Here is a 21873-nt window from a genome sequence, read left to right on the forward strand (position 1 = left end):
AATTGTACCATATAATTAGATTATCTCCACAAGGAAAATTCTTAAGCTTGGTTTTTATTTATTTTAAGACCACCCTCTATCTCGTAGGATCTTGAAGTGGTGAATACCACAATACAGTCAGACTAAAATATAAGGAAACCACTCAATCCATTCCCCAGTAACATTCAAACCACCATATCCAGCTAACAGTCCTCACCCAAAGGATTGTATGAAAAGATTATTTGTAGTATTTGTTAGTCACTTTCTACAAAAAAGTATTAAAGCAACAAGATAAAATACGAATAATTTAAATGAATTAAAAGTCAAACTGAAAAACAATGTACAATACAAAACACTTAAAATGCTCATCTGAGGATTAGCCCTGCTGTGCCCCACTAAAAGATAAGCAGCACAACAGAGACTAACTGAAGCACCAAAAGTCTAGCAAACAGAAGCATCTATCACCCAAAAGCTGATGATACCAGGAAAGTTTCTCTAGGGAGAGTATTTCGAAAAGGGGGCCCACCACTGAAAAACTCTCCTTTTGTGTAACCACCCTTTGCACCTCCCTCATATGGAGAAGTGTTTAAATTGATGTCTAAAACTCATGAGTAAGGGAGGCAGTCATATCTCCTAATGAAGGGAGTTCCACAATCTCTCGTGTTACTGTATGTCAGACCATGCCCATCAACAAGGACCACAAACATGAAATGACAATGACTCGCAACTGCAGTTATAGCACAAATAATATTTTGATAGAAAAGGTAGAAAACCTATACGCCACAAAACCTTCCCTAGTGTCCTCTGAAGTGCTTGGCTTCCCCCCCCCCAAAAAAATACTACATATATTCCACTGTCTCAGGACCAGATCACACACACAGAACACTTATCATTATTAGCTTCTAGTGACAACTGGCGTAAACTGACTGACACAGGTTAAGTAACTCAGAACGTTTGCATACCCCGGTCAAATCAAACAATCGGTGATTTTACTCAAGGTAAACCAAATGAAATTAATGAACATGACATTAGGTGCATTAACTTCAATAGACCTATTATCAGTAAAGCTTGAACACTACTCAATATTTTTCAATAGGGACAGTTCACACATTCAGCTGAAAATCAACTGTTCTGTGATGAAGTGATGAAAGAACACGTATGCACGTGCAACTCAGTCCTCAGCAGTTTCTGTATTTGCCTACCTTCACCCTCCTCCTCTTCTTCAACATCCTCTTCTTCATCCTCCTCCTCCTCCTCCTCTTCATCCTCTTCTTCATCTTCTGGAATGCTCTCTACTGTTTGACCATCGTCATCCTCTTCATCTTCCTCCTCCTCCTCAACATCCACCCCCTCTTCATCATCCACTTCTTCGGGCTGGTCTTCTTCCACTTCTGCTTCATCAGAATATGGACCCTCCTGGTGAACGGATGTTCGATCAGGAGATATGGGCTCAAAGTAATCCTCTCTGTGATCAACGACGTCATCTTTCTCCCCAACCACTGGAAATAATGTAATCCACAGCAAAATTAATTTAAACAACTGTCTTTTTCAAAGAGAAAGCAGACAACAACAAAAGCTAAACAAATAATACCCATGGTATAATTTAATGTTCTGCTAAGAGAATTCTGTGTATTTTCCATACAATTTAAATCTTCAAGCTAGGACACTAATAAACTGCTGCTTTGGTTTTGTAGTTTTAAGGCAAGGTTAGCCTCCATGGACCAATACTGCACAGATGTTTGCCAATTCTCCCGTATGGAGCAGCCTAATAGATGCACCTGTCACAACTGCTACTTCCCAGTGGTGAATTCAGTTGCAGCTGGAAAATATACTTACTAGAAAAACAGCAACACTTTCTCCTCACTTAAATTATGCATGCATCTGGACACAAGTGAGAAAGAAATGGAAAGAAAGTTAAGTTCCAAAATACCTGATACGGGCATTGGCTCATCTTCATCATCATCAGGAGGAGGGGGGCCAGGTGGAGTTCTTGGGCCTCTAGGCTGTGGTCGTGGAGGACTGCCATTAAACTGATCCTCTTTCTCTCCATCAGCTGTAAAAAAAAAGCATATAAATGAGCTTATAAATAAAGATAAATAAATTCGTGGGAAGCCTGTGGCATCACTTGGGAAGTTGCTGAAAATGAACCACTCAGTAAAAAACTGTAGTGGTGCATGCATTAACTTACAGATCACAGACAAAAACTTCAGCTGAAAGAAGTAATGAGACACAAACGTTTTAGACGTAGATTATTTAACTTCTATGCGGGTGGGGGGGAATCACTTCCTTCTATTTGCATTTCTTTTAAAAGAAAAAAAAGAATTTCAATTGGATTCATTTTGGAATGCTTACCAGGTTTCGGAGTTCTTTTCAAAGCTGCTTGTTGCTGAGGAGGGGGTGGCGGCGGCGGCGGCGGAGGGGGAGAGTCCCTATCATGGCTTATTACTCTGTCAACAGAGCCATATATTGCAAGTGTCAAGCAGTTGTACCAGCCTCTCAGAACTAATCCGTCAGTGTTGACCTGTTTTTTAAATGAGGAGAGAGAACATAAAAGAAACAAAGATAAACCTTTAACTTGCTGCACCTACCCTACAAGAACAGGACCAGTATACATTTGCAATGTAATATAGTTCCAGCTATGTCATTGTTATATTTCACTTACATGTTACAGTAGTTCTAGTTACAGGTAGGTAGCCGTGTTGGTCTGACATAGTCGAAACAAAATAAAAAAATTCCTTCCAGCAGCATCTTAGAGACCAACTAAGTTTGTCATTTATTATGTTACAGTAGATATAAATGCACTTTGCAAACACATGAGGCACAGACTCCTGTAATAGTTTTGAAAGCCTCAGCTTTTTTTAAAAAAAGACAGACAGTGAGCTGTGATGTGAGGGGCATGGGCTGGGCAGAGGAATGTGACTTGATGAGAGTCCCATGGGTCAGATAGAGAGGACTTAAAGGTCACCTTCTGCTTGTGAGCCAGAGGTTCCCCATGGCTGGCCTACATGCACAGGTTCTCTAACACACACACACACACACACACACACACACACACACACACACACACACGTGAGACAGCATCTGGCTACATAAATGCTGGTCCCCCTACCATGTGCACTTGGCCCACTCAGACCAAATGTTTCTAATGGGCTTCAGATGGCCTGCACTGCATCGCACAATGGACTAAAGCTAATCATACCTCTCCCTAGAGCATTTCTTAGATGGCACTTTGTTTTTAATAGAGAGTGGGAACCAGGTGAGCACCTCTGGGGAAGGGCATTCCAAATGTGATCCTCCAAGACTGAGAAGGCACTTGCTCTGCTCACCACCTCCTTATTTCAAATGATTGTGGGACTCTGATGAGGAGACTCTGATGAAGATCAAAGGACTGAGGCAGATTCATGAGGTAGATGGCAGTCCTTCAGATAGGTAACAACCAGCACTCTAAACTGCTCTTGGAAACAGACTAGCCACTGGTATGCATGTTTGAGAACTGTTGAGAGATGCTCTCTATAGTTGGCCCTAGTGAAAAACCTAGCAACTACCGTATGTTTTGCACTAATGAAGCTTTCTGAGAAGTCTTCAAAAGTACCCCAAGAACATCCCATCACAACACAGCCCAGTGTAGAGGTTACCAGGCTCTCGCTGTACAGTTGTCACTAGAAGGGTCAATCTCAGAATTTACAAGTGATCGTTACCTTGGCATTAGGTCTGAAAATTATTGAAGAGTTCTCATCATACTCCAGGCTGTTAAAATAGACATATGTGTTAAGGTTCAAAGAAACTGCACCAACATATTTTACAACCAGATTCACAATGGTACTTTTTTCAAGCAGTATCTAATGAGAATGACAATTATCTATTTTTATATTTAGTAGCAGAATAGAGAAACTCAGAGCCTACATTTTCATTTACTTCAACTGTTTTCTTCATAAGCAAGACACAAGGAAACTAGTAGCCAGGCTTACACGGCTTGCCTTAGCCCTGGTTAAGTCTTACAATAGCACCAAGATTATGAAAGAATTATATAAATGCTTACCTTCCCAGCCTGTCAAATACAGGGGCACTTGGTTTGCTGACATTGTTGAAAAACAGGTCTAACTGAAATGTGTGAGGAGATGTTTCACTGAGAAGAAAGCCAAAGTGTAAAAAATTATTTTACAGGACCACAATAAACAAGATAATCAAGCCTTAAATTATCATATAGCCACAATCTGCAAAAAGTAAAGAAGTGGGGAGTTTTCTAATAGTATTTGACTATAAAATTAATAAGCCACAACTCAAGGGGAGGTGAAGAAGGGTAATGAGGAAACACACAGCTCATTCTCAATCCAATAGTTTATCATGACATCTCCTCAGGCCATTATCTAATAAACCTAGCATTGTTGAATCCAAAGGTAAATCATACATTGTTATACTTCCTCCCACACACACTATCTTAACCATCACATTTGTAATTTCACATTTGTAATTTCTAAATAAAGAACTCAATTAATCAACTTGCACTTACCCATATGCTCTGTTTTCAGGTAAGTTAGAATGAGCTCTTACTCCTGGAGGGATGACACGTACTTCATTGATGTAAACCACGCATGGAAAGCGAACCACATCTACATTACTACTTTGCTATCAAAAACAAAAACAAAGTGAACAAAATTCATGAAGGTTAAAATACATGGCACAGCACCCATAAATTGTCTAAAAGGCCAGCAATGATATGACAGCTGTATCCACCCACTTTTCCTGACAAGTGCCACCCACACCATGCTGCTTACCATTTGCGACAGGCAAGGACATAAAAAAATAAAATTCAGAGGTGACATTCAGCCACTGAGTGCAGCTTTTGAAGAATAAAAATTAATTTTGCTTTTGTTATATTAATAGTTGCCTACCTTTTAAATGAGTATTTTAACAGCATGCATCCCATACTGAGATGCATTGCAATATTATTTTTATATACAATAAGTCTCTAAACTCTTTCACTCACTTCACAAAACCACAGCCTAAGGCATTATCTGGGCTGCTGGGATGTCATGGAATATTCACAAATACTATGGGATTGGGCCAATCAAACATTGCTGTTAAAAAATGAATGTTCAATGTTATCAAAAAGACAGAAAGCTATATTCTGACATCAGGTAACTGAGGTGCAGGAAGAGATGATGAGCCAAGGGTTTGATTGGATGAACAGAAAGACAGAATAGGCAATGATCCAACAGGAACTGAGGAATACAGAAAAAGTTTGCAATGTGCTACAGGAAAGAGGGGAAAGCAAGACAGAAGGTGTATATGCAGAAAACCTGGTACTTGGCCATAACAAAAGGAAAGCTGCATGATATTAGTATGAAACACGGTAGTAAAAGAACAAGAAAAGCATGAAGATTTAAAGCTTCACACAATGACTCAGTCACCTATCAGTATTTAAATGCACATTCAATGGCCATAGCATGCCTTTATAAAGCTACATCTGGCTACAGATGATCCAGGTAAAAAAGTAACCATTAAATGTTACCAGAGGAAGCCTTTCACCAATTCCTGAGGCTGCCATCCTAAAAAGTACTTACATCTGAGTAAATATGCTCAGGATTGTATTGTTCATGCAAACGGAGCTCAGGCTGGAAATATCACTATTTTACAGGACTGAAATGTGCCCATCTTATTTTATGCTCAGTAAAGCATTTCAGTTCAAATGGCTATTAGGCAAATTGTTTTAATATTTATTAAAGATAAGTCATTTTAAGAAGGGAATAAAAAAGTCTACAACTTCTGCTGGTTTTTTTGTTTGTTTTGCTCTTCTATTACTGTATTGTACACCACACTGAGGAATTTTATTGAAGGGAAGCACAGAATATTTTTTTCTAAATTAATACATTTGTGGCCTATGAAGTCAAACACAACCCACTAGTGACTCCCTAACCTTCTTGTTTCCTACTTGCCCCAAAAATGGCATATTTTTGGTGCCTTGAGCACCATTTGGTGGGAAGGCATAATACAAATGATAGATACATGTACTGTACCTGATAAGATACATGGCAAGCTGTATTCAGCTTGGAGGGTGAAAAGGAATGCAGGCCTCTGCTATATGTAAGCATACCGTATATATACCCCAGCCTTCCCCAAGCCCAGATGTTGCTTGGCTTCAGCTCCCATTAGCTCCAGTCAGCATTTTCACAAGCATCTTCCATCTGGTCTTCAAAAGTTTAAGAACACTACAGTCCATCTAATGAATATTTCACTTTAAGCACAAGTAGCAACTTCACATGCTCCACATTTGTTGAGTGAGCAAGTGTCTTAGTGGGTAAAGGTCAAGAGGCAAAATATAATACAGTATAAACAATTGCAGCATACATCTGGTTATACTTGCATGATGAAATGTACTGAAATCCAAATAAATGTTCCTAACCCAACATATGGGTCATTTGGCATGCATAGACTCCCCTTACTCCAAAAAAAAGAGGCATGCATAAGTGTACCGGATATGTATGAGAAAATATTTGAAAATGGTTTCCAGCAGTTCACAGGTAACTAAATTTGACAAATTAATGCTAGTGTTTGTGTAGTTAGGTGCAACAGCACAAACCATAATTCAGAATTCAGCCCACCTCACCTGTATTACCATTTTCACAGACACAAATGATATCACACACAGGGAATAGAAGGGACTCTACCTGCTCCCTATCTCTCACCAAGCCATATAGTCTACTGCATTGCATACTTATGCTTTCGGCAGGTTTGAGTAGAGAAAGACAAAGACAGAAGATGCATTCTACTTTTCACAGTATCTCACAACTTAAGAGACTTAAAAGATTTGTTTTACCCAACCTACTAGCGCAGGAGAAAAAAGTGCTGGGCCAGATTCCCATGTCAAGGCAGGAGGCATCAGAAGCACAGCTACAACAACATGCAGATAATTCAGCTGCTTGGAAAGCACGTAGTACTGGACTTTGATGGCTCTATACATTAAGGGTTTTTAACCTCATCAATAATCTCCTCTACATAATAACATACAAACAGGGCAATACAAATTGTCAGTAAGGCTGCACATACTTAAGATCTCCAATTAGCCCATGATTGTTTCGACTTAAACTATTGCTGTTACTCCCACTTCTACTGGCTTTTTCTATCCCAGGGGTGGGGAACTATGGCCCTCCTGATGCTACCGAACTGCAACTCCCATTTCCTCCCACTACTGGCTACATCGGTTGGGCTGGCATAACTTGGAATCCAACAATATTCAGAGTGTGTTATCATGGGTTATAATCGATGTTAGTAATTGCCACAGAGTAGCAGGTATTTAAGATTAAACAACACCTAGACAACTGACAGGCTTTTTATTTTTACTAAAGGTAAGGCATCCCATTCCTATAGTCGAACCCCCCCCCAAAAAAAGAAAAATGTTTACATCTGTACATGCGTGTGAACTTCTTTACGAAGACGCAGGTGCACCTACTAAAGAACGAAACGGGTCAGAGCTGTCACTACTCTCGATGCACGATGACCAGTTTCCTTTGTGGGGCCAGAGAGAGGAAAGGGGCTCTAGCCCCGCCCCAAGGGTCCGACCCCTCCGCATAAAATCAACCCTCGTCCCTGGAGCAAAAAAGACTAAAACTCCACTATGCCCGTCCTCTTTGGGCGCCCGTCAAACAGAAGGAATCGGCCCTCGCCTCCCCCGTTACCTCTGTGCTCTGGTGCTTGAAAGTGTCTAAAAACAGAAGCTCCGTTGTTGTGTCCGCCGCCATTTTCCTTCGGCGGAAGCACCTCGCCTGACACGAGAAGCACTTCCGGAGACAAGGAGGAATGGCATACAGCGGAGCAGGGGGCGCATGCGCACTAAGCTTCTTTCCAGCCGTTCAGAAAATAGATGCTTCTCAGCTGCACAACGTGCTTTTTGGAGAAGCAAAGGCCATGTAGTTGTGTGTGGGGGGGTGCGGTTAAGGCGTGCTATGCAATGTGCCCTTACTTGGGAATGATCCCCATTAATCAAGTGCGTTGTTTCTGAGTAATCTTTCTACGTGGGATCGGGGTTTAGACCTCTGCAGCCTTACTTGGGAGTAAGAAGCATTTGGTACAGGGAGAGTGCCTTCCGAGTAAACAGGGTGTCCAGCTGCGGAAGTTGGGTGAAGAGGAACAAAACTCCTGCACCTTTAATAATTGTGTGTTAGAGGGGATTTCAGTAGGTGTGGCTTGTTATGCTGCTACACCTGCTGAAATTCCCTCTTTCACACATTTATTAAAGGCGCAACAGCTCTACCCTACAAATTTGTTCGTTTGTTTCATAAAATGTATATGCCACTTAATTGCGGGGGGTGGGTCTCAAAATGAAGTTGCATTGAATCCGTTCCTGGGAGTAAGCTCCTTTAAACAGTGAGAATTGCTTCAACTGATACTGCATAGGATCAAACTACGCTCCTGTGCATACTTGTGTCTGAGTAAACAGCGATACCTGCTTCTGAATGTGCGTAGACTTGCTGAAAGTAATTCTATAATCCTCAAATCATTGAACGTTGACAATAAAGAGCGCCACATCGCAGGCAAACTATGATGTGATAAACATTTATTTACAACCATACAGTACTGCTTATAAGCCAGCCTGTACTTGTTAGAGGATCTGGTAGAAGTCACATCCAGGATTTTAAAAATGTGTCCTCTCGAATTCACATAATAATTATTTACAAAATATACCATCCACCCCCACCCCCAAAAACCTACCATTAGATCACAGACCACATCTGTCTCGGAGGACTGAACGGTATAAATCACATATCTTGTGCTTTGGGGGCAGAAACATGGATCCACCAAGACCATACTCCGTCATGCCTGACCTTGGCCATGCCGGCGGACGCTGATGGGAGTTAGGGGCCCTATAACATAGGAATGGCTACCCTTGCCTTGAAGGAAGAAATGTCAATGCCATAAATATTGCTACATCGGGATTCTCCCTAACTCCCAGAGGCCCAACAGAGATACCTGTGTGACTCACTTCTGAGTAGATAAGATTGCTCTGTGTCTCTCTTCCCCGCAGCCACCCCCTTTTGGCACGGCTACTCTGGCCAGAGGCTAAGAAGGAGCTCTTCGAATCCGAAGCAACCTCCCACACGCAACCTCGCAGGCGAGGGAACTGCAGTGCAGTGCGCAGACTCAAAATGTTCCATTGAGAAGAGATGTTGGTAAAAAAATTTATGAATGGCAGCCGGTGCAGAGACAGTTCGCCCGCAGCCGCTGCGTGCAGACGGCCAAGAATTGCCAGGAATGACTGATGATATTTCCCCCGTGTGTGTGTGTGTGTCCCCGATTGTTGCTTACGGTGAGAAATCATTTGCCCTGAAAAAGAGGGCGGGGAGTACTGGTAACGCCGAGCATGTTAATTCCGAGCGCGGCGGCTCCCTCCTCCCAAACCTGATCGCCCAGTCCGGCGGCGCCACAAAGCTCCTGCTCGGGCACTGCTTCCTGCAGGCAGGCAGCTGCCCGCCCGGAACTGCGCGCACGACTTTGCAGCAGCTGCTTCCCCAACCTTTTTTTTTTTTTTGCAGAGAGCGGGAGGGCGGCAGGATGGAGCTGAGCTGATAAAAGGCTAAAAAGTGGAATCGGACTAGGATGGTATGCGCATGGAAGGCGGGTCGTCTCGACTCGCGGCTCCTTTCTTCTGGAAATCGCATCAGCAAGTAGGAGAGCCACCGAAGAGCTCCAATATAAAGAGCACACTGTGAGAGTCTATGAAAATGGCATCTGTCTGAAATCAGTCGCCAAAGCACGCACCGCCACCACCCCTTAAAAGAAAAAAGGGGACAGTGTGCTCCCGCTCCGTATTAACTTGAAAAGGAAATACTGTATATATAAGCCAGCAACCCTGTCTTGAAACAGACCACAGGGGGCAAGACTATTCCCACGCAAAATACTCTCTTCCTCCGCCCTCGCCTTTTCCTGGTTTTGTTTTGCGCTCTGCTGTGGTGAGTCTGCAGCGCGCAAATCTCAGGCACTCCGCAAAAAAAACAAAAAACAAAAAACTCTTGCGCCATCATCAAGTGGAAAGAGACCTACCGCGCCAAGTTGTTTGTCTAACTTGTCTCCGCCTTGCCATTCCCTATAAACAAACAAAAAAAAACAACCTGCCTTATTCCGAGTCAGAGCAATGGATCGATCTAGAGATGCGCCCAGACTGGCAGGGTTTCTCCGGGGTTTCTGCAGATCTACTTGGGGATGTTGGGAATTGAACCTGGAAAACCTGCTGCATGTAACCCTTCTCCATTGTTTCCGAATAAGCGGCTGGAACTATTAATAATATTACAGTACATTTATTAGTCGCTTTTTTGCCAGGGCGACTCAAAGCGACTTTTGAGCAAACAAACACACACAATGGGATGGGACTGTAAACCCGCATTCAGTTCAATAGTGGGTATTCTAAGGCTGAAATCCTATGCCCACTTTATTGGGAGTAAACCCTGTTAAACTCAAAGGGACTTAACCTTTGAGTAGGATTGCACTGCAAGTTCTCAGGATTTGGGGTTGTTTTTACAGAAGCAAAGAATAGGAGAGTTGGAAGGGACCCCTAAGGGTCCTTTAGTCCAACCCCCTGCGATGCAGGAATCGCAAGTGGATCATACATGATAGACGGCCGTCGGCCAGCCATCTGTTTTAGGGCACTGTGTGTTCTCAATTTATGTTTTGTCATTTTATGCTTCATTAAGCCGCCCAGAGAACAGTGCTACTATCCAGCCTTCTATAAAAATAAGAAACCACGCTTAATTCGGAAGTGGCTCCCAAGGTGTGAACATAAGGCTCTTGTAGTGGGGTCGAAGAATTGGAACCTTGGAGACCAGGATTCAAATCTGCACTTGGCCATTAATCTCAATGTGTGATTTGGGAATAGTTGTGCTAATCTACCTTCTCAGCGTTGTGGAAGAATATCATACGCCACCTTGAGCTTTTTGGAGGAAATAGGGATTTAACTGTAACAACTTCCTTGCTCAGAAGTCAGTCCCGCTGTGATAAATGGAGTTTCCTTCCTCTAGGAAATGTGCAAAGAAATGCTTCCCAATTCCACACGTGTTCCTGAAAAATCAGTCACAGGGACGCACTCTTAATGAAGAGAGCAGCTTATTGAGACTTACTTCCTGGTAAGTATGCTATAGATTTGCTCAGTGACCAGGCACCCCCAAACTGCGGCCCTCCATATGTTTTGGCCTACAACTCCCATTATCCCAAGCTAACAGGACCAGTGGTCGGGGAAGATGGGAATTGTAGTCTAAAACATCTGGAGGGCCGAAGTTTGGGGATGTCCATCTGTCCCAGTCCATTCGGTTTCTCAACCCCATGGTCACCATTCTCACTGTCTAGCAGATTCGGAATTAAATGTCTCGGCAACAGTTGTTTTGAATTATTTTCTTTTGACCTCAAGCACTTGGGAAAAAACTGTCAAAATCTTTCTATCATTTCTAGTTTTAGTTAAGTATTCTTGTTTATCTACTTGATTTGGGAAGGCAGCTGCGCCCATGGCGGACTCTTCAAACTGCTTGCAGCCTGTCAAATCGCAGGAAACCAACGCTACCCACGGGACAGCTGTTATTAATCTCCAGTCTTTTATTTCGGCAGCTTCGGGCCCAGTGGGCGTTTTCTTGGGCTGCAAAAGCTGCCACAGAGGAACTATTTCCAGCTTATTGAAAATCATTCTATAAAGCCGGATGGCTTCTTGGAGGTCCTTTTGGGTCCCCTGCTGTTGTTGGACGGCTCCTATCAAGCCTGCCCGCTGGTACTGCTAGCTAGGGAGTGTGGGAGTTGCAGCCCAACACTAGCCAGGGACTCCAGGTTAAGAAACACTAGGGCGGCAGCGGGGTGTAGTGTCCACCGAACGAGGGAGCGCGCGATCCAAATTCTAGAGATCTTGGGCGCACCGAGCCAGGTGATCCTGAAAGGAGCTGCTGGTTTCCCCGCTGCACCCAGGAATTGACCCTTTCCCCACCGCTGATGAACCGGTCTTTCCATAACCTGGAGTGCAGGGCATCTCAAGGGCAGAGTTAAAAGAACCATAGAATTCCCAGAGTTGTAAGGAACCCCGAAGGTAATCTCGCCCAACCCCCTGCAATGCAATATTCCCCTCCCCATAGACTTTTTTTTAAGGGGGGGAGTAGTAGCAGTTGGGAGGGGGACAGATCATATCCTTCAAGGTTATGAAAACCAAGCCTTACGAGGAGCGCTGAGAGGGGAGATGATAGCCATTTGCAAATACTGTATCTTAAGGAGTGTAGGACTGGAACCCATGGGTTCAAGTTACAAGAAAGGAGATTCCGACTAAACATACGGGAGGGAAAACACTTTCTGAAAGTAAGAGCTGTTCAACAGCGCGGAACAGTCTCCCTCGGGAGGTTGTAGACTCTCCTACTTTGGAGGTTTTAAAGCAGAGGTTGGATAAGCCAGCTGTCATGGATGCTCTAGCTGAGATTTATGTATTGCAAGGGGTTGGACTAGATGACCCTCGGGTCCCTTCCAACTCTACGATCCTATGAAGATGAAACTTGGTCAGACCAATGGGTCTAATCGTCGGAAGGAGGAATATTTATCTCTAACAGATAGATCCGTACATATAGCCTATTGTTGTTGTTGGGGTGGGCTGGGGGGGAAACCATAGCCGCAGAGGACACAGAGCACATTCTTTGTGTGCAGAAGGTCCCAGATTCAACAGGGAACTAGCCTATTCTCCAACTTTTTTTGCACAACAGCCCTTCATATATTTGGAGGCAGTTGTTGCTTCTCCCCTTCATATTTTTCAGCTAAACATGCCCAGGTCCTTTAACGTTACTTGACTATATTGTTTTCCCGATCCTCACCAACCTGGGCGTGTCGCCTCTTCTCTGTTTGTCCGATCTCTGCCATCCTTTCAGATTCCATTTTCTGACACCACTCGGTATGTTCCCTTGTACATGTCCTTCCGTTATCCTTGGCACCCAAACAAGAAGCCTGACCTTGTGCCTGTTTACTTGGAAGTAGGCCTCACTGGGCTCCTTCCCAAATAAATGAACAAGGCACTGCAGCCAAATAACCTTTATTAGTAGGCTAGTCATAGACAGCTAGTGGCTGGTGTATATGTTACTTCTGCCATGAATCACCGGGTGGGTCCTAAACAACCCCACCCCAGCCTTCAAACACTCATCCTCTATATGAGGAAGAACGCTGACCTACCTGTTGTTGGAAGGCTCACAACCAGGTAACGCACGTGAAATGCTTTGAACAATGCCCGTGATGGCTTATTGTTGTTATTAATGTTTTGCTAATTACTACTACTACTACTTGCATTTATATCCCACCATTCCTCCAAGGAGCTCAAGGTGGCATAGTTCTCCCCAATTTATTTTCACAACAACCCTCCGAGGTCGGTTAGGCAGGCTGAGAGTGACTGGTCCCAGACAACCCAGTGAGTTTCATGCCCTTTTTGTCTCCCAGGTCCTATTAATAATATTTTTTTTATTTATCTTCAGAAAAGCCCAGGCCGGTTCACAAAAGGAAAACACAAAATGAGAATGTGAATACACAATAAAGCAAAGCAAACCAGTATCCCCTCTAGTCCTTGCCCAACACTCTTACCACTACACCACACTCTCAGCTTTGTAAAATACATAAAACCAACATAGCACTTTATTTCTTTATTTTGCAGCTCTATACAAAGAAATAAAGAAAAAAGGCTATGCCTTGGAGGTGAGCCGGCCAGCCTTTTCCGGGACTTCCAGACTCACGATCCCGTGCGCCTTCGTCTCAAGCAGGTGTCCCCTGGCGCCTCACCTCGGCGCAATCTCCGTCCCTAGGTTAAAGCCCCTCGGCCTGCTCCCCTGACCCGCCCTCGCCTCCTCCCCCGCCCGGTTGCCACGTCCCTTGCGGGGAGAGAAGCCAATGGGCGGCCTTCCTCAGGTGTGTCTCTCTCACCTGCACCACGTGGGGCGGAGGAGGGGGCAGGTACAGCCACATCCCCAAACAGCCCCGGCCCGCAGCCATTTGCGCGCCTCGCAGGGGTGTTGCCCGCCCTGCGCTGTGGAATTGGCTCCTGTTGCAATTAAGCTACAAAAAGAGGCCGCGTGGGGCAGGCGCCTCCCCCCACGCCCCCGCTCTCCTAAATGCAGGTGTGGGGCAGGGACTGAGGGAGAGCTGAGGTGGCTGGAGGTGTAGGGTTGGAAAGGGGGTAGTATTGCTTCCCTGCACAGGACAGGAGGAGGGCGGCTTGGGGGGTGGCTGGGTTGGGGGCTGGCTGGGCTGGTTTTGCCAAAAGTTTGGTGAAGGTCCTTCTTCCCGCCCCTCCCTCTGTGGGGCTCATCCCCGTCGGCATGACGACGTCTCCGGGCTACCTGGTCATCCTGTTCGGGACCACCGCCGGAGCCAACGGGGCTCGGCTGGGCTCGGATGAGAGAGAGTTGATCCAGCTGCTGTGGAAGGTGGTGGATCTGGCCAATAAGAAGGTACTCCGCTTTCTTTCTTTTTTGTTTTCTGCGCTAAGAAGTGTGGGCAGGAACTTTTGTGTCCCCGGCAAAACCGAGGTGGGTTGGAAGGAAATAAGGTTGTGTGTACACCATCTATTTAATACCCTCTCCCCCCCCCAAAAAAAACCCATTGGGAACTGCAGTTCACCTCTCACCGAGCTCCCCAACATCCTTAAACTTCTGTTCCCAGGATTCCTTTATTTGCGTGGGGGGGGGATGCTTTAAATGTGTGGACGCAGCCCAGCTCCCATCCATTGCACGCTTATTTGGGAGTAAATCCAATTGGATTCCGTGGGATTTACCTCTTGAGTTGTTAGTGGGGTGGTGGGTTTTTTTTAAATAAAAAAATATGTGCATGGATTTTGACCGTAAAGGTGTTTGAAAAGAAACTAGACTGCCCCCAATAAACCCTTCCGGCTTAAGCAGTGTGCTCGAGGGGTTGTTCAGGCCCGGCGCGGCGCTGCTGGAGCCAGCCTGGCGTTAGAACGCTGCGAACCCCGACTTCGAATCTCGGCCGGGCCGCGTGTAAACTCTCCGCGTGCTCCCCATGACTGCCAAGGAGCTTGAAAGCAAGTCTCGATTTGTGCCCTGCGCTCCCTGGGGGACTCAGAAACCCGACGGAACCGGCCTGCACGTGTCTACTCGGAAGCAAACCCTTCCTTACTCTCCCAGATAAGCGGCCGCAGTGTAAACAAACGCTTGAAGAAACGAGGGCCTTCACTTCCAGAGGCTGGGCCTACATGGGTTAAAGAGCCCGGCGTTGGCCCAGGTTAGATCCGGTTTACCAGCAACCAGCTAGGTCTGTCTTATCTGGGAATGCCTGCAGGGGAGACCTTGGGTTGGAAGGATTTATCTCTTCCTTTTGCCTTCCCTTCTTCTCCCCGACCCCTCCCTTAATTCCATGGAGTTGGGAAATCTGCATGAGGAGTTGATCGGGCCCGATCACTTGGAGCTGACGGACGAGTGCAAAGAGGAAACCGGCCTCACCGAGGACCACCTGACGCTCGCCCCGCAGCTGGAGCAAGCTCTGAGACAGGTAAGCCGGGCTGTCGCCACGAGGCGTTTGCCCAGGGCCTTCTTTCTGCAAGGTGGATCCAGGCTGGGTCGTGGGAATCGGGTGCATGCAGGTTACAAGGGGGAGAAGTGCTAAGAAGACGCTCCATTTCTCTTCAGGGCTGGGCTGGGCTTGTTTTGGGAGGGGAGGGAAAGCTGAGTCACCGCAGAAGGAGCATGAAAAAGTCTACTTCTTCACCCACGTGTGCCTAAGGAAGATAGGAGATGGCTTCAGACTGCTTTTCTGCTGTTTCAAAGCTCCATGGCCATGACATTTGTGTGTGTGCGTGCAAGTAAAGCCATCAGAGTGGGTGTTGCTGCTGTAGAGGAATCACTTCAACAAAACAAGAACACAGAAATCTGCCTTGCTCTGAGCCAAACCATGTGTCTACTTAGTATTGTCTACTCTGACTGGCAGATTTTCAGGTAGCAGCTTTTCTCCAGCCCTGCCTAGGGGTATCAGGGATTGAACCTGGGGCTTCCTGCATCCAAAGCAAATGCTCTATCACTGAGCTATGGTCCACCCCCAACTGCCCCACAGTGACACTTACTCCCAGATAAGTGTGGCTAGAAATGGCAGCCTTGAAAGGAAGGTGGGCCCTATGATTTCCCTACTGCTGTCCCAGAAAAAAACCCAATTCAGAGTTGGCACACTTCCTTTCCACCTTGTTTAATCAATTCCGTCATTCCACAATTCTGTGGTTTGTTTTTTTGGAGTTGACTAGAGGAAAGACCTGAAGAATGGGTGCAGTAAGTTAGGTCTCTCTAAAGTTGCTGGTCACTACTAGTCACTTCCACACAAGCTGGTGGAGCCCACAACTGACTAGCAAATATATTAAACATGCCCCCCCCCCTCAAGCTAGCTAACCGATAATTGAGCAATTGCACCTTTCTTTAATACGGAAGGAACTGCAAGCATACAACTGCCTGCAAGGTCTTTCCAAAACTCAAGTTACTAAAATAAAAAAATTCCTTCAGTAGCACCTTAAAGACCAACTAAGTTTTTATTTTGGTATGAGCTTTCGTGTGCATTTTAAGGTGCTACTGAAGGAATTTTTTTTTATTTTGCTTCGACTCAGACCAACACGGCTACCTACCTGTATCAAGTTACTAAACAAATTGATATGCCCTCATGCGGAACAATGGCCACATTTTCCCTTATTGGTGGATTTTAAGAGTTTGGATCTGTAGTGAATCAAAGAATAAATGATGTGCAAGTATTGTAAGGAAATAAGTAGCTGTGGAGCCCAAGCCCTTAGCTTACCATGTTAGGGGCAATATTGTGCTGCTTGCACAAAAAGTTAGATGATGAACCTTTTTAAAATTGTGTTGAGTTAAAGAGTTATGAAACCCTACTACCATGAGGCAGAGTGAGGCAGTTACCTCGAAACAAGTGCTGGGGATGCGGGGAGTAGCCATTCTTCTTGAGCCAGCTGGGATCGCTCAGTTGGTAGAGCATTGGGACTCTTTAAGAATCATGGGTTTGAAGCTCACATTGCGAATAAGATTCCTACATTGCAGGGGGTTGGACTAGATTACACTTGTGGGTCCTTCCAATTCTATGATTTTATGATTAAGCAGCTACAGTGGTACCTCTACTTACGAATTTAATGCGTTCCGAATGCACATTCGTAAGTCGAAAAAATTGTAAGTCGAATCCCATAGGAATGCATTGGGAGAAAAAAAATTTAAGTCGAAGCAACCCTATCTAAAAATTCGTAAGTAGAAAAAATCCTATCTAAACCACATCCAAGATGGCGGACGGAGTTCCATTCGTAAGTAGAGTTATTCGTAAGTAGAGGTACCACTGTATTTGCAACCTTCTGAGCTGGCAGCAATAGCTGTATTCTCCTCCCACTGTTGGAGGCAATATGTCTCTGAATACCGGTTGTTGGGAACTGCAGGTGGGCAGAGTGCTGTTGTGCTCATGTTCTGCTTGCAGGCCTTCCACAGAGATGCAGTTGGCCACTGTGACGACAGGATGCTGGAGTAGATGGGCCATTGGCCTGATCCAGTGGTGGTGGTTCTTAGGTTCAGTGCTTGCGTGTTATTGATCGGATCTGGCTGTCTCACTTAATTGCCTTCTTCCAATATGTCACAGAAATGCTGATTTTCCTTTGGGGAAAATCCCTGACCAAGCAAGCAGGACGAAAGGCCACCTGCCTAGCCCCCACACCTTGCAGCTTTCTTCATGTGATGCATATGTGTGCCGTTGCACTGATGCATTGCATTACATCAGCTGTCTTGAATAAGCACCCCACTGGTGTCAATCGGACAGTGAGTGAGGGGCACTGAGGTGTTGGAGGACTGAGTGTGTGTGTGTGTGTGTGTGTGTGTGTGTGTGTGTAGCATGTGGTCTACCGTGTACTGGGTCATCTTAGTCCAGCCCCCTGCAATATAGTGGAGCATTTTGTCCAAATGCCAGATTGAACCAAGATCCAATGGTTAAGCTGGTCAGATTCTGTTTTGGGGATGAGGAGAGGTTCATATTCACCTCAGGAAGCAAAGTAACTTGGGCCAACCCTGTGTAAAGATTTGCTGAAGGTTGCTCATGTTTAATTGTGTATGATCAAGATCAGGCATCCCCAAACTGCGGTCCTCCAGATGTTTTGGCCTACAACTCCCATGATCCCTAGCTAACAGGACCAGTGGTCGGGGAAGATGGGAATTGTAGTCCAAAACATCTGGAGGGCCGAAGTTTGGGGATGCCTGATCAAGATGCTATAAAAAAAAATCCTGCCTCTCCAGTAGAAATTGTGTGTGTGGTTTGTATTAATGGAGTCATTAGCCATTCAGACATAAAGCTCACTGCTTGACTTTGGCCAGTCACGTTCTCTTGCCTATCCTACATCATAGGCTATTATGAGGGTGAAAAGGAGCAATGCTGTGTTCTGCTCAGAGTTCCTTGGAGGAAGGGCAGGATAGAAATTCAACTAAATCCACAGTGCAAAAAAAAATCTGCAACCTTGAAATACACCTAAATCTGCTGAAGTTCAAATATTTTTTATTAATTTTGATGTACCTACACTATCTCTTGAATGGTTGGTTGCTGTTGTGCCTTTTAGTGATTCCTCTTGCATTCGTTAACATGATTTTAACATGTTAAAATATTTGGCATTAAGTGGTATAAAAATTAATATGTAATAATGTTTTGTTGATAATTTTACTGCTTCATGTAAACCGTTTAGCAGTTTTAATGCAATCAAGTGGTATATACATTTTGTTAAATAAATAAAAAACAATATTTTGGTTCGAAAGCCACTTCTGGGACTTTGTGCTTGAAAAGCCAGGATACAAAGTAACGTAAGCAGCACTCTAATTTGGGCAGGTAGTGAATCCTACTGAAAGCATAACTGATAAAAAATATTTATCTAGTATTGCAAAATGTACTTTCAGGTTGTAAGTGGATCTTTCTTTCTCTTTTTGTGTCTTGTAACTTTTAGTTTAACCAGTCTGTGAGCAATGAACTAAATATTGGTGTAGGTACTTCATTCTGTCTCTGCACAGATGGGCAGCTTCATCTCAGGCAAGTTCTTCATCCTGAAGCTTCCAAAAAGGTAAGAAGACTTAAAATTTAATTAATTCTTACCCCTCCCCGACAATCAGGATATGCACGAATCTATTGCACATAGTTTTGCTTAAAATGAAGTATTCCTCTTCACTTTTCCTGTTTTCTGAAATCACTGATGTACGGGGATGTGTAAAAGAAGAGAATGGTTTGTTTTTCGCAGTACAATCTTGTTTTTGTTTTTTTTAAAGGAGGTGGCCTTTTTTTGGTACCCCAGTTGGTACCTTTCCAGGGGGGTATGTCTGGTCCCAATCTTGTTTTCTTAGGTGCGAGAGAAAAACATTTGATTTCTGATGGCTTAAATATTTTAAAACTTGACAACTACTGCCTGCCTATATCTACTGCTTGTTTCCTTATATTGTCTATTTTGTTTTGCTTTGTGTCTTACTTTTTGTAAATTACCTTGAAATCCATTGAGATAAAACGTGTACTGTATAAATATTACCAATAATGCAGTGGTCGATCTTCCTTTCTAAGCAATGCTTGTTTGGAATTTATGCTGCTTCTGTGTAAGAAATCTACGTATACAGCGTTGCGTATGCACTACATCGCGGGTACACTGCATGCAGATTTCCAGCACATGTGAGAGCAATGCCAGTAAAAATCACATGTGAAGCAATTTTTACTTTGGCTGTAGCTGATGCGTTTTGCTGCTTAATCTATCAGCCATCTTGTTAGAGATTAAATCTGTGCTCCGCACCTTTCAGATCACGTTGTTGTAGATCTTGAAATTCTGGTCATGAACAATCTGTGTTTTCCAAGGGTTCCTATTTCCACTAATGTTACAGTAGTAAAAATACATGTGCCTTTTGGATCTTGTTGGGTTTTTCATTGTTGCTTTCAAAAATAAGGAAGAACACCAGTAAACTGATCTTTCTTTTCTTTTCTTTTTTTTGTATGAAGAAGTACTTTTGTCTGGTCTGAGGCTTCCTTTTTTAAAAAATTAAATTTATATTCAGTTTTCTTTTTCTATTACATACATCTCATATCAATAACATATTACATCACCTCATCCCTCCCCTCCTGGGCTTCCCCCAACTTCCACTTCTGGTTTGTTTCCTTTTTATTACATACTGCTGTTTCTTAAAAAACCGCTACAGTGGTACGTCGGTTTACAAACACAATTGGTTCCGGAAGTCTGTACTTAACCTGAAGCGTACTTGACCTGAAGTGAACTTTCCCATTTAAAGTAATGGAAAGTGGATTAATCCGTTCCAGACGGGTCCGCGGAGTACTCAACCTGAAGAGTATTTAACCCAAAGTGTACACAATTGGTACACTTTGACCATGAAACTATAGCTGATGAAGAATAAACGAAACAGGGCCTTGTCCTGGATTTGAAAATCATTTCAACTGGAATTTGTCTCATTACCTTAAGCAAAAAACAGTTTGAAGAATTCATAATTAATTTTCTTCCTATTCCAGACAAATATTGAAATCTCTCTTTGCCATTCTTTGAAGCGTGCATTTCCCGTTATTACTGGGATAGTTTGGAAAAGAAATAACATCATTGGAAGTACATTCATTTTTATAGTTGCCATTCTTCCCAATAAAGAGAGGTTCATCCTATTCCATATTTCCAAATTGATCCACCCCCCATCGTTCTGCCCGGAAACTGAGGTCCAGTGCCGAGGGCCTTCTGGCGGTTCCCTCGTTGCGAGAAGCCAAGTTGCAGGGAACCAGACAGAGGGCCTTCTCAGGGGTGGCGCCCACCCTGTGGAACGCCCTCCCATCAGATGTCAAAGAGAAAAACAGCGACCAGATTTTTAGAAGACATCTGAAGGCAGCCCTGTTTAGGGAGGCTTTTAATGTTTAATTGATTATTTTATTTTTCTGTTGGAAGCCGCCCAGAGTGGCTGGGGAAACCCAGCTAGATGGACGGGGTATAAATAATAAATTATTATTCTTATTATTATTATATTATTATTATTATATTATTATTATAATATTATTATTATTGTTAAGAGAATATATATTCTCAATAGTTGGGTGGGCAGTCTGGCGTTCAGCACCACCTGGAGAGTCCCACAGTTTTCATCAGCTGTGAAGCTTGAAGCAGAGGCTTGTCAAAAACATAGCAAAACAGAAATCAATCTGCCACAGAAATATGCGCCTCTCTTTTTTTACTTTTCACTTCAGCCCACCCTCCGCTATGTAAATCAGTGCCTGAGGTGTATTGTCCTATAATAGGATCACATTGCACTAGTGATGCGCCAACAAGGGGGGGGAGAGGGAATGAAGCTTTTTAGCCATGCTCAAGGTTCTAAACCATGTCAATTGCAGCTAAAATAATAACCCCTTTCATAAATATAAAGTGGTGCAATGCAATTGTCCTTTCTCAAAAAGCCTTTGGGGTTGAGTTGATATGAAGCATAGCAATATACGATACATACGTGTGTGTGTGTGAGAGAGAGAGAGAGAGAGAGACGCTACTATTCATTTGATCCTTAGAGCAATCTTTAAACTTCTATAAAATAACAGAACAATGGGTGCATGCGAAATCTGGCGTTCATTTGGGATGAGCTGCGTAGCTTCTCCATAGTTCTTTTTGTGAGCATTGCAGGCTCTTCCAGTCTTGCATCTTCCAAAATATGCACAGGTACAAAAAATGCTGTGTGCAAGAGACTTAGCTACGTCTCTCTGCTATACATCCAGGCCAAGCTAGGGTTCAGGGAGCTCAACCCTGCATATAAATGAGAGAGAAGGTTTTAAGTTGGGAGGTTCTGTATGGAAATGTTTTCCCTAGTAAGAGAGCTTATTGGAAAAGATGGGGAGTTTCTTGCAAGAATGGGCATCCTGTGATCCTCCAGATCT

The 21873-nt window shown here is 44.0% G+C and overlaps 2 protein-coding genes across 8 annotated transcripts in view; one reads left to right on the top strand and one right to left on the bottom strand.

Annotated features, from left to right (window-relative positions):
* Positions 1-7746, bottom strand: part of VIRMA (vir like m6A methyltransferase associated) — a 28287-nt gene extending 20541 nt beyond the window's left edge. For 2 of the 4 annotated variants that reach the window (XM_035126438.3, XM_035126437.3), the window contains exons 1-7: positions 7656-7746; positions 4490-4605; positions 4019-4105; positions 3678-3726; positions 2332-2500; positions 1910-2032; positions 1182-1478 (exon numbers count right to left, since the gene is read on the bottom strand). In XM_035126438.3, the coding sequence (XP_034982329.3) occupies positions 1182-1478; positions 1910-2032; positions 2332-2500; positions 3678-3726; positions 4019-4105; positions 4490-4605; positions 7656-7718 (904 nt within the window). In that variant the 5' untranslated portion in view covers positions 7719-7746. Of the gene's footprint in view, positions 1-1181; positions 1479-1909; positions 2033-2331; positions 2501-3677; positions 3727-4018; positions 4106-4489; positions 4606-6805; positions 6994-7655 lie in introns of those variants that run through there. The other 2 variants (XM_088675704.1, XM_088675703.1) reach the window with 2 other exon arrangements.
* A 6203-nt stretch (positions 7747-13949) lies between these two features.
* ESRP1 (epithelial splicing regulatory protein 1) overlaps positions 13950-21873 on the top strand; it is a 41374-nt gene continuing 33450 nt past the window's right edge. For 2 of the 4 annotated variants that reach the window (XM_088675711.1, XM_035126446.3), the window contains exons 1-3: positions 14170-14417; positions 15346-15474; positions 18935-19048. In XM_088675711.1, coding sequence (XP_088531837.1) covers positions 14286-14417; positions 15346-15474; positions 18935-19048 — 375 coding nt within the window. In that variant the 5' untranslated portion in view covers positions 14170-14285. Of the gene's footprint in view, positions 14418-15345; positions 15475-18934; positions 19049-21873 lie in introns of all 4 variants that reach the window. The other 2 variants (XM_035126447.3, XM_035126445.3) reach the window with 2 other exon arrangements.

This window comes from Zootoca vivipara, chromosome 8 (assembly GCF_965207765.1).
Source record: "Zootoca vivipara chromosome 8, rZooViv2.hap1.1, whole genome shotgun sequence".
Lineage (NCBI taxonomy): Eukaryota > Metazoa > Chordata > Lepidosauria > Squamata > Lacertidae > Zootoca > Zootoca vivipara.